At 40.9% G+C, this 12,707-nt stretch overlaps 1 protein-coding gene across 4 annotated transcripts in view; it reads left to right on the top strand.

The window, feature by feature from the left end:
* Window positions 1-12,707, top strand: part of bbs5 (Bardet-Biedl syndrome 5) — a 65,056-nt gene that overhangs the window by 51,193 nt on the left and 1,156 nt on the right. For 2 of the 4 annotated variants that reach the window (XM_059966641.1, XM_059966638.1), the window contains 3 exons: window positions 2,349-2,432; window positions 6,782-6,805; window positions 7,266-7,622. In XM_059966641.1, coding sequence (XP_059822624.1) covers window positions 2,349-2,432; window positions 6,782-6,805; window positions 7,266-7,367 — 210 coding nt within the window. In that variant the 3' untranslated portion in view covers window positions 7,368-7,622. Of the gene's footprint in view, window positions 1-2,348; window positions 2,433-4,695; window positions 4,753-6,781; window positions 6,806-7,265; window positions 7,623-12,707 lie in introns of those variants that run through there. The other 2 variants (XM_059966640.1, XM_059966639.1) reach the window with 2 other exon arrangements.

Raw genomic sequence — 12,707 nt, 5'->3', positions numbered from 1 at the left:
TGTAATTCAGTGGTCCCCAACCACTGGGCCATGAGGAAACAATATAAGTCAGCTGCACTTTTCCTCATTCCCTGTCATGCCCACACACGAGGTCATCAGTTGCCTAAACACAGTGATACGCTCGCGGCAGGGATCACTGGTTGGCCGCGGGCGGCCAGCAGGAAATGCCGTTGCTACCGTCCTGGAGTACGGACAGATGGGTGCAGCCTCAGTGTTTGTGGGGAACCCGGTGCTAAAATATTTGCAGATGACCTAATTCGGGTTCAGCTTTTCGTAAGTATCAGAGCAGCTACTGCGCTGCGATCTACTAAAACAAACTTTTGTCGGCCGATAGATCCTACAAGGAGGGGTAGGTGTGTCCTGTCGCACTCCTCGCTCGGTTGGTCACTCAGAACTACGACCACCGCGGCCCTGGTACGGGGACCACCAGCCCTGACTTTGTCCTCTCACCCCACCCACGACCAGCCGCACCTGGCCAAGGCATCTGGTGGCGGGTGGGCGGGAGGCTGTCCGAGGCAATGAAGCCCTCAAAACTGCTTCAGCACCTTGGGTCCAAGCACCCTGCACTTAAAGACAAACACGTTGAGATTTTTCAGCGGAAAAAACATGAGCAAGCGGGACAAAAGCTAAGTGCCGAGAGCCGTGAAAACTAAATTTCGGAATAGATTGGATATTAGGAACCTGCTTCGAGTACCGGTGTATTCCGCTCGTGTTTAACACCACCCCCCCACCCCCCGTCTGCCAGTCCGCAAGAATATTGTCAATATTAAACGGGTCTGCGGTGCAAAAAAAGGGTGGGTACCCCTGGTGTTTATACATTATTTCTACTTACGGGTTGCGGGGTTTTTCTTCTGGTCTTTTCTGCTCCAGTGCGCATGCGTGTAACTAATCTATCTGGGGTCGATCTCGCCTTTCACTAAGGCCGAGGTAGGGGATCTTGGACTTAAAACGGTTGGTGACCACTAGGTTAGGAATTAATTCCCTGAAACGTAGAAGAGTGAGGGGAGATTTGATAGAAGTGTATAAAATTATGATGGGTATAGACAGAGTGAATGTAAGCAGGCTTTTTCCACTGAGGCTAGGGGAGAAAAAAACCAGAGGACATGGATTAAGGGTGAAGGGGGAAAGGTTTAAAGGGAACTTTGGGGGGGAATTCTTCACACAGAGAGTGGTGGGAGTGTGGAATGAGCTGCTAGATGAAGTAGTAAATGCAGGCTCACTTTTAACATTTAAGAAAAATTTGGGCAGATACATGGACGAGAGGGATATGGAGGGATATGGTCCAGGTGCAGGTCAGTGGGACTAGGCAGAAAAATGGTTCAGCACAGCCAAGAAGGGCCAGGTTCTGTGCTGTAATGTTCTATGTTTCTAAGGAATTAACGTTATTCTTGGTGATTTCAAAATCTGAGTAATAAAGTTATTACAGGTCCACAATCCCTTATCTGAAATTCTGAAATCCAAAAAGCTTTGAAAACCGTTTTTTTTTCCACCAACTGCTGACGTTACTCAGGTGTGAGTGGCAGCACTAGCAGAGGTCTCTAGACGTCAGTTGTGGCTCAGCACTCATACTGGTTACACGTGCATTTGCTGTTCGCTGGTATTTTGTGTTCACTGTTGACTTTGTGTTTAATTTTACTGTGAAAATGTCAAAAAGAGCTGCAGATACCCCTATGGGTAACAATGAGAAAGAGAGAAGGAAGCATTATCAATAACGCAGAAAGTGGAATTATTGCAGAGGCTTGATCATGCAACGTCTTACTGAAGAATATGGTGTCGGAACTACCATTGTATATGATTTAAAGAAACAGAAAGACAAGTTACTGAAATTTTATAGTGACAGTGACTTCTACATTTATTCCAATAAGTCATTTACCATGTGTTTGATTTGGTTCGTTCGTTTGAAGCTGTATATTTTTATGTTTTATTAAATGTTTTTGTTGGAAATAAAGAAAAATTCTTGTCGTTATTCCCTAAACAATACAGTATAACAACTATTTGCATAGCATTTACATCGTATTAGGTATTATAAGTAATCTAGAGATGATTTAAAGTATACGGGAAGATGAGCATAGGTCTGGAGCTCCACCAGATCCTAAAGTCCACCCGCACTGAGACAGGTTAAATAAGGGATTTGAGCATAAGTGTTTTTTGTAACCACGGGGGCGGGGGGGGAGTTCTCGGAACCAATAAAGAGGGATTCTGAAGTTCGAAAAATTTTGAATTCCGAAATGCAACTGACCCCAAGGATTTCGGATAAGGGATTGTGGACCTGTATTCCTTCCCCACTCAGAATGTCTGCACTGGATCAAAATTCAGTTATGTCTTTTGATTGTTACATACTGTTACAGCCTCAGCCACTAGAAGACCTGACAGTTGAGCAAGTTCAGGATGATGTCGAAATTGAACCAGAGGAACCAACTGATGCGTTTGTGGTGAGTTAAAATTAATACATAAAGATGTTGATATTTCAGCCTAAATTGTCGACTTTGGAAAATATAGTTGATTTTACATTGAAAAAAGAACAGATTACAGATTCATCTGGGTAATGTTTTAAAAAGGCTCTTCTGTTAAGCCAGTTATGATGAGGTTTCAGTCCATAATAAAGTCCATAAAGATCACAAATAAGTTAGCAGGGGGCTATGAGACTTTTTTGTCTTCTTTTACCACATAACTGAAAGTAGTGATTGTCTTAATTTTAAAACTAAAATAGTGGATTTTCCAGGCAATATCAGACAGAATCTTAGGAAGTTCAGACAATCCAGTATGTACACAGATCCCCAGATCAACTGGTAATCTTATAATGGGTTTACTTGCCTCATTTTCTACTGTGCCTACTGTATTACTTTGCTTCTCCTCCAGTGACAACATAGCAGATGTTATAACAAGTCATGAAGTCATATCAATATTCAAAAGCCAGTGTTAACTAAAGAGATATGATGTTGGAGGTATAACAGCACACTTCTTGCCTGTTATTAGAAGATTTCTGTAGACAGAACCATATTACCTGATGGTAGAAATTGTAGTGATGCAATTATTGATATAATATGGATTTCTGCACAAAAACCAAAACTGCAAAGTTTGGTTACAGCAAGATCATGTATAATTAACAAGAGATTTGGAACTGAAGTTAGATAAGATTTACTCACTTAGATGATGAACCTGTAAAATTTGCAACTACTGAGGGCTATGGAGATTAAGTCACTGAATATTTTTGTGGAGGAGAGAAATAAATTTCTCAAAACCAAAAGGCATGAAAGAATAGGGAAAGAAAGTGACAATAAATGGCCTCTTTTCAGGTGACAGGCAACAATTAGTGATGTACTACATGGGCCTTGAGTATTCATAATATTTTTCAATGCTTTGATTAAGGGAAACAATTATACTTGTGACACTGGTTGTATTATGAATTGTCAGTTGGGTACAAAGAAGCTTTAAGTCAAATTAGACAGTGACAGTGAATGCACAAAAACATTGCTGATGCAGTATAATATGGTTAAATATTGTTACAAGAATCACTCCTTGTAATAATGATCAGTGAGGCACAGAGAGAATCTGTATTGACTGACAAGTACCTTTATTGCCTCAATGGAAGAACACATGAATTTACACAACCAATACCTGTGTGCGCACCTAAGTTTCCCTGATCTTCCATGAACAGTCAAAGAACAGAAAATGTAGTATCAATTAAAAAGTTTATGCTGCTGGTCATGTATTCCTCGTAGCCCCATTTTGAATCTCCGCATATTCACATCCACGCTAGTTGTTCTTCTACAGAGTTGCGGGTGCCAGCACACTTGAAGCATCTGCTTTTATCTTCATTCCTTAGCAATTCAAATATTACATTCCAGCGTCATTGGCTGTAGGTCATGTGTCTGACCTTTAACACCTTTTTATTGGCTCCTCTGCTCCAGGCCAGCATCCATTTATTGCCCTCTTCCCAGCAAGTGACAGTCGGTAATCTATGACTCTTTATTCTCAACTAGCAACTAGATTGAATCACGTAGATCAGATTCAGACCCCAACAGTCAAAAACCTGCATGTTATATCCAACCAAAGAACACCTCACAAATATCTTCTTATTTGGAAGTGATCCCTGTCCAACAGATTCCCTGAGCCATTATTGTGTTGACTTTAAAACACTGATCAAGCCAAGTGACTAACTCACAAATGGAGTCTTTTGATAAAATGGCAATGTCCATTTCCTCCCTCATGGCAAGAACAAAGGCAGTTGTCTGTCTGCTTCCACTGTCCTTGATTCAATCAAATTCACTGACTTGCAGACTGTAATTCTTTCTGGCCAACAATATGAAATAATCCACTTGGGCAAGAAAAACCAAAAGGCAGATTATTATTTAACTATCTTGGTAATTCTTGCTATACAAAGAGATTTGGGTGTCTTGTACACCAGTCACTGAAAGCATACTTACAGGTATGTGTTCAAGCAGTTAACAATGCAGAATGTATTTTAGCTTTCCAAGCTAGAGGATTTAAGTATAAGAGTGATGATGTTCATTAACCTAGTTTCAGTACGTACAGTGGCATGCAAAAGTTTGGGCACCTCTGGTCAAAATTTCTGTTACTGTGAATAGCTAAGTGAGTAAAAGATGACCTGATTTCCAAAAGGCATAAAGTTAAAGATGACACATTTCTTTAATATTTTAAGCAAGATTACTTTTTTATTTCCATCTTTTACAGTTTCAAAATAACAAAACAGGAAAAAGGCCTGAAGCAAAAGTTTAGGCACCCTGCATGGTCAGTACTTAGTAACACCCCCTTCGGCAAGTATCACAGCTTGTAAACGCTTTCTGTAGCCAGCTTTCAATGCTTGTTTGGGGGCTTTTTGCCCATTCTTCCTTGCAAGAGCCTTCTAGTTCTGTGAGATTCATGGGCCATCTTGCATGCACTGCTCTCTTGAGGTCTATCCACAGATTTTCGATTATGTTTAGGTCGGGGGACTGTGAGGGCCATGGCAAAACCTTCAGCTTGCACCTCTTGAGGTAGTCCATTGTGGATTTTGAGATACGTTTAGGATCATCATCCTGTTGTAGAAGCCATCCTCTTTTCATCTTCTTTACAGAAAGTGTGATGTTTGCTTCCAGAATTTGCTGGTATTTAATTGAATTCATTCTTCCCTCTACCAGTGAAATGTTCCCCATGCCACTGGCTGAAACACAAGCTCAAAGCATGATCAATCCACCCCCATGCATAACAGTTGGAGAGGTGTTCTTTTCATGAAATTCTGCACCCTATTTTTCTCTAAACATACCTTTGCTCATTACAGCCAAAATGTTCTATTTTAACTTCATCAGTCCACAGGACTTGTTTCCAAAATGCATCAGGCTTGTTTAGGTGTTCCTTTGCAAACTTTTGACGCTGAATTTTGTGGTGAGGACGCAGGAAAGATTTTCTTCTGATGACTCTTCCATGAAGGTCATATTTGTGCAGGTGTCACTGCATAGTAGAACAGTGCACCACCACTCCAGAGTCTGCTAAATCTTCCTGAAGGTCTTTTGCAGTCAAATGGGGGTTTTGATTTGCCTTTCTAACAATCCTACGAGCAGTTCTCTTGGAAAATTTTCTTGGTCTTCCACACCTCAACTTGACCTCCACCGTTCCTGTTAACTGCCATTTCTTAATTACATTACGAACTGAGGAAACGGCTACCTGAAAAATCTTTGCTATCTTCTTATAGCCTTCTCCTGCATTGTGAGCATCACTTATTTTAATTTTTTTGAGTGCTAGGCAGCTGCTTAGAGGGGCCCATGGCTGCTGATTGTTGAGACAAAGTTTGAGGAGTCAGGGTATTTATAAAGCTTTGAAATTTGCATCACCTGGCCTTTCCTAATGATGACTTTGAACAAGCCATAGCCGTAACAAGCTAATTAAGGTCTGAGACCTTAGTAAAAATTATTGAGAATCTTTAATTGAGAAACAAATCTCTTGGGGTGCCCAAACTTTTGCATGGTGCTCCTTTCCTTTTTTCCCCACTCTAAAATTATACAGAACAGTAATAATACTCTAATCTTGCTTAAAATGTTGAAAAGAATATTTCGTCTTTAACTTAATGACTTTTGGAGATCAGTTCATCTTCTACTCACTTAACTATTCACAGTAACAGAAATTTTGACCAGGGGTGCCCAAACTTTTGCATTCCACTGTATTAGCACACAACCATGCACTCTTACTTGTGCATATTAACATTTTATTATGGACTCTGAAAATCTAAGAACATCACATCCACTAGTTCACACTATAGGTTGGTCACCATTATTTCCCTTTCAGGAAATAATGTTGAATTTTTCTCATCCAGTTAAGATTTTCTAAATATCCTTTCTTTATCCTTTATTGCAACTTCTAACATTTTCTTCACCAACAGCATTAGGCTAACTCGACCAATTTCCTGATGTCTTGATTTTTAAATAGTGAGGTTACATTGGCTTTCTAGTTTAATTCTGAGCGCTTCTGAGATAATTGATGTGTAGATGGGAGGCTATGTCACTGTGAAACTTGGATGAGGATGTTAAGTAAAACCTTATGAGATTTTTCTTTTTTCAAGTTGTACCACACACGAGAGAGGTATTAAAAAACATGTAACAATGAAACAAATTTAAGGTTTGAAAGAGTAGCATTTTGATATTGGTTTTATTTTTAAATTCATTCTGGTAGAGACCTTAGAAGAGATTAGGAGGGTAACTGTTATGAGTTTCCCATGTGTCTGTGAAGTCCTGAGACTGCTTAAAGTCTGCAGAGTTTTCTGATTTCTGTTTGTTTTCTGTTTCAGGCTTATTTTGCAGATACCAATAAGGTATTTATAGCTTTCTTTAATAGACTGATATGTTGTAATTACATCTTAAATATCTTAAGTAAAGCTGTTTTTCCTAATTTGTTTAATGTCAATTTCAGTACACAATTGTAAAGAAGGACAAAAATAATTGTTACTTCAGATCCAGTGCAGCACAAAAAGAAAAAGAGCACAATAATATATTTATAGTGCTTATCTTGTGTGTGTGTGTGTGTGTGTGTGTGTATACGTGCGCGTGTGTGCGCGCACACACCCCCCCCCCCCCACATAAGATGGCTTATATACACTGAGTGGAGACACAGGAGTGTCTGTGCATAAAATGACTGTCAGAAATGATAAAGTAGTTGTCATGGATGGAGGTGTTGGTCAGCCTTATTGTTTGGGGAAAGTTACTGTTTTTGAGTTTGAAAGTTACATTTTGAAAGACTAAGTTATATGTTTCTGTATATTTTCTATAAATAAGCAAGAAGATCGTGAACCAGTTTATTCTGAGGAACTGGGACTGGCAATCGAGAAATTGAAAGATGGCTTCACTCTGCAAGGTCTTTGGGAAGTAATGGGTTGAACTTCAGGTTCACTTTTGTATTAATTTGTTTTAAGAACACTATTGAGACTTAATGATGTTAATTCAAATAATATCGTAATTGGGAGAAATGTACATAATTCACAACCATCGATATTAAGTCGGGATTTCACTATAAGAGGCTGGCCAGATGTAATGATATTATGTAAAGATTTTAGGCACGTTTGTGTTTAGGTTTTGGTGTTCAATAAAATGTGTTACGGGTTTCATTAAACGTAAAATGCCTCACTTCATTTTATTTGAGAAAACCTACATTGGTGACCCTGATGCTCTAGGACAATTCCAGACTTATTGAACATTTTGCTTTGAAGCTGCTGGATTTTTGGAAGCAGTATGCCATTGCTTCATTTGTACAAACAGATTTGCTCAGCAAGAAGTCGCCGCAAATGACACCAAACTCTACTAGGTGGCAGCATCACTCAGCAATTCCACAACTGTGAGTGGTGAGTCTGCTTGAACACCCACCTGAGCACTATAAATACCGATCACCGAAAACTCACCTTTTACAGAATTATGGATTATAAGAGATTGAGCATGCCGAACAGTCACTGTGCTTACCCTGTCTTGGTGATGCTAAGCCATCAGAGATAATGGACCATATGCTGTCTCTCCTGGGAAACCATCATCCTTGTTTTATTTTTAAAGAACTCTTCATGCAACAAATGCCTGATCAAGTTTACATTATCCTGTCTAATACACCCATGATGGACGACAGGGAGCTTGCTAAAATGGCCGATAGTCTCCACTCAGCCAGACAGCGGTGCATCATTCCTCCTTTCTCGACCTCAATAAGCCTGGTCAGCAAGACGCCCAACGCAAGGACACACGTGGCTGCGAAACAGACGATGCTAGGCCTTTGCTTTTACCATACTCACTTTGGTACGAGTGCTAGGAAGTGCCGACCACCTTGCAGCTTCAACTGTGCCAGCACATTGGGACATAAGAAGGCTGTGATCACTGTGGGTTCCACCTACCTGGGTTGTCTACTGTTCATTATGGGCGCCCTTTCAGAGCAACACCTCCAGTGTGACACAGGTGCTCAAGTGGGTGTGCTGCCAGCATCGCCTATTGATGAGAAGGCAAAGAGCAATGAAACCTCGCTGGAGGCTGCCAACGGCAGCAGGATCCATACTTACGGAACACGATGTGTGACACTGTTTCACTGGGCCATGTTACACATGGGACTTTGTCCTGGCTAAATTGGCTACACCTCTGCTTGGCACAATTTTCCTGTGTGTCCAAAAACTGTTAGTTGATCTTAACAACTGCTGGCTTGTGGATGTCAAACACTTTAGGTCATTACCCTGCTTCCCCTTTAAGTTCCCCACGGTGACTCTGTCTAGCGCATGTGAGTTTAATCAACTGCTGGGCAAGTTCCCAGACCTCACCAAGCCCACATTCTCCACTACAGTCACAAAGTGTGGGGTCGAGTACCACATTCCCACAACTGGTCTGCCAGTCCATGCCCATGCACGTAGACTAGATCCAGAAAAGCTGGCAACCACGAGCTTGCCAACAGAGAAAGACTCAGAATTGTACACCGGTCAAGTAGCCCCTGGGCTTCACCCCTATATATGGTTCCTAAGTCCAGTGGTGGTTGCTGGCCATATTGTGATTGGCAATGCCTTAACAAGGCCACCTCCTCTATTCATTAACCAGTCCCACACATCCAAAACTTTTCAGCATATTTAGCCGGAAAGTTAATTTTTTCCAAAGTCGATCTAGTTAGGGGCTACCACCAGGTACCTGTGTACTCAGGGCACATTCCCAAAACAGCTATGATGATCCTGGTTGACTTTTCTGAATTTCTGTACATGCTGCTTAGACTGAAATATGCAGCACAGACTTTCCAGTGGCCAATGGACTCAATTAAAAGACTGAGATTTTCTTTTTGTTTATGTGGATGACATATTTGTCAGCAGTGCATCCCAATCCGAACACGTATCTCATCTCCGCACACTTTTTGAGCACTTAAGCCAACATGGGTTGATTAATTAACCCTGCTAAATGTCAATTTCGGTTGTCAACCATTGACTTTTCTGGCCATCACATATCTGCAAAAGGTGCAGATCTCCTCCCATCAAAGGTAGCCGCTATTATGGATTTCCCACTGCACTGCACTACTAAGAATTTACAGGAGTCTTTAGGCATGGGGAATTTCTATCACCACTTCATTCCACGAGCTGTTGAAATTATGTTTCCCCTGTATAGTATGCTTAAAGGCTTTACCTCTAATCAAATGCTTCACTGGTCTTTATGGGAATCATATCAGAAAGCCCAAAGTTGCTTGGTCATAAGTCAGAGAGATGTCAGGGTGGGATGAAGAAATACACCACTGACTGTGACCACTGGAGAAGCATTTGTGAATCTAGATGGTCAAAAATTTTGAACAGTCAGAGAAAGACCCTCCTTATTGTTGTGAGATCAGCAATGGCACAGATGTGATTCAGAAAAGAATGCAGTGAGTTCTGACATATAACTGAAGTATAAGTGGCCATAGTTCTAGAACTCCACAGCACAGAAACTGGCCCTTCGGCTCATCTAGTCCCATTGACCTGCACTCGAACCATAACCCTCCCATCCATGTACAGTACCTATCCAAATTTCTATTAACTGTTGACCCAAGCTTGTATTCAACACTTGCACTGGCATCTCGTTCCACACTCTTGCCATCCTGAGTAAAGATGTCCCCCATATGTTCACCTTAAGCATTTCACCTTTCATCCTTAACCTGCTACTCTAGTTCTACTCTCACCCAACATCAGTGGAAAAAGCCTACTTGTATTTACCCTATCTGTACGCTTCATAATTTTGGATACCTCTGTCAAATCTCCCCTCTGCACTCTAGGGAGTAAAGTCCTAACCTATTCAATCTTTCCCTATAATTCAGGTACTCAATTCGCAGCAATGTCCTTGCAAATTTTCTTTGCACTTTTTAAATCTTATTAACATCTTTCCTGTAGGAAGGTGACTAAAGTTGCACAAAATACTCTAAATAGGCCTTACCAATGTCTTATACAACTTCAACTTAACATCCCAACTCCTGTACTCAATACTTTGATTTATGAAGTCCAATATGCCAAAAACTTTCCTTACAAGTCTATCTATCTGTGTAGCCATTTTCAAGAAATTATCGATATGTATTCCCATATCCTTTGGTTCTACCACACTCCTCAGTACCCTACGGCTCACAGTATAAGTCCTACCCTGGTTGGCCCTCACAAAGTGCAAAACCTCACACTTGTCTCTATTAAATTTCATCTGCCATTTTTCAGTGCATTTTTCCAGCTGGTCCAGATATCACTGCAAGCTTTGATAGTCTTCCTTGTTACTACACCCCCATTCTTGAAGTCATCCACAAATTTGCTAATCCAGTCAATCACATTATCATCCAGATCTTTGATAAAGATGACTAACAACAATGGAACCAGCACCAATCCCTGCACTGTACCCTAGTCACAGGCCTCCACTCAGAGAGGCAACCAACTATTACCACTCTCTGGCTTTTCCCATGAAGGCATTCCAAAGCAATTTACTACCTTATTTTGAATGCCAAGTGACAAAACTTCTTGACTAACCTCCTATGTGGGACCTTGTTAAAGTCCATGTAGTCAAGATCCACTGCTTTGCTGCCTTCAACTTTCCTGGTAACTTGCTCGAAAAATTCTGTAAAATTTGTTAGACACGACCTCTCATGCTGAAAGCCATGCTGACTAATCAGTCTTTGTTTATCCAACTACATATATACCTGTTCTAATAACTTTTCCGCTACTGATGTCTGGCTCATGGCCTATAATTTCCTGGTTTATTTTTACAGCCTTTCTTAAACAATAGAACATCATTAGCTATCCTCCAATCCTCCGGCACCTCACCTGTGGCTAAGGGTATTTTAAATATCTTGCTGGGGCCCTGCGATTTCTGCACAATCCGAGGGAACATGTTGCCATGCCCTGTGGAATTATCCACCCTAATTTTCCTCAAGACAAGAATTAGGGTACATGTATAAGGTCCATGACCTCATAGCTGCTTTGCCTCACTTCTATAGACTGTGTCAGCCTCCTGAGTGTAACACTTACCCAACAAGCTGGTATATGTCTAGGGGAAAAGGAGATCCAGCCACTCACCATCCCACCTCCCATACAAGCAGGTGCTGTGAGAATCAAGTTTATGCCGTGCATACACACACGATATCAAACTCACACCAGATACCATTACGGAATACACTTTAAAGATTTTACTAAAACTAAAAGAGTACTAGGCAATACAGTATATATGAAGGAAAAAAAATAAAGTAAAAAGGCGCCAATTTATCAAAGTTCAGACAGTTTAATGCACATCATTGGAGCTCAACCATCGAACCATTCAACCCCTCGTCACTTTCCTCCGACCTCCATGTCTTCGCACCCGGGACCACCCTGGTGGTTGATCGAGCAGCACAGCACACGTCCACCTTCCTCGGCGTTTCCTTCCCGCCTCCCCTGAAAAGACCGCGAAACCCCCAAGCTCCCAGCCTCACAAGACAAAATAACATTCCCCATTGGTTAACAAATGAATACAATCCCCATATCAGCAAGTCCAAAGCTAAACAATTGTGAGAGAGAACACTTATCAAACATAAAAGCATTCCTACTCTAGCAAACCAAAGAAGCCATTTTGATTACATACACAGTACATTGTACATGAGTAAATACAGATACAAAAAATCCATTTAATGTCTCCCCCATCTCTTGCAATTCCATGCATAGATTACCACTCTGATCTTCTAGAGGACCAATTTTGTCCCTTGCTAAACCTTTTGCCCTTAATATATCTTTAGAAGCTCTTTGGGTTCTCCTTCACCTTTTCTGCTAGAGCAACCGCAAGTCTTTTAGCTGCCTTGATTTCCTTCTTAAGTGTAATTTTGCATTTCTTTACTTCTCAAGTACCTCATTTCTTCCTACCTGCCTATACCTGCTATGCACCTCCTCCTTTTTCTTAACCAGAGCCTCAATATCGCTCAAAAACCTAAACCTGTTACTCTTGCCTTTTATTTTGAGAGAAACAAACAAATTCTGTACTCTCAAAATTTCAGTTTTAAAGACCTCCACTTAACAAGTACTACTTTGCCAGAAAACAGTCTGTCTCAATCCTCACTTGCTAGAACCTTTCTGATACCATCAAAATTGGGCTTTCTCCAATGTAGTATCTCAACCCAAGGACCAGACCTATCCTTTTCCATAAATACCTTGAAGCTAATGGCATTATGAACACTAGATGCAAAGTGTTCCCCTACACAAACTTCTGTCACCTGCGCTCTCTCATTCTCTAAAATGAGATTTAGTA

Source organism: Hypanus sabinus, chromosome 4 (assembly GCF_030144855.1).
Source record: "Hypanus sabinus isolate sHypSab1 chromosome 4, sHypSab1.hap1, whole genome shotgun sequence".
Lineage (NCBI taxonomy): Eukaryota > Metazoa > Chordata > Chondrichthyes > Myliobatiformes > Dasyatidae > Hypanus > Hypanus sabinus.
The sequence above is the reverse complement of the archived record's forward strand: the minus strand, read 5'-3'. Positions and strand labels throughout refer to the sequence as shown.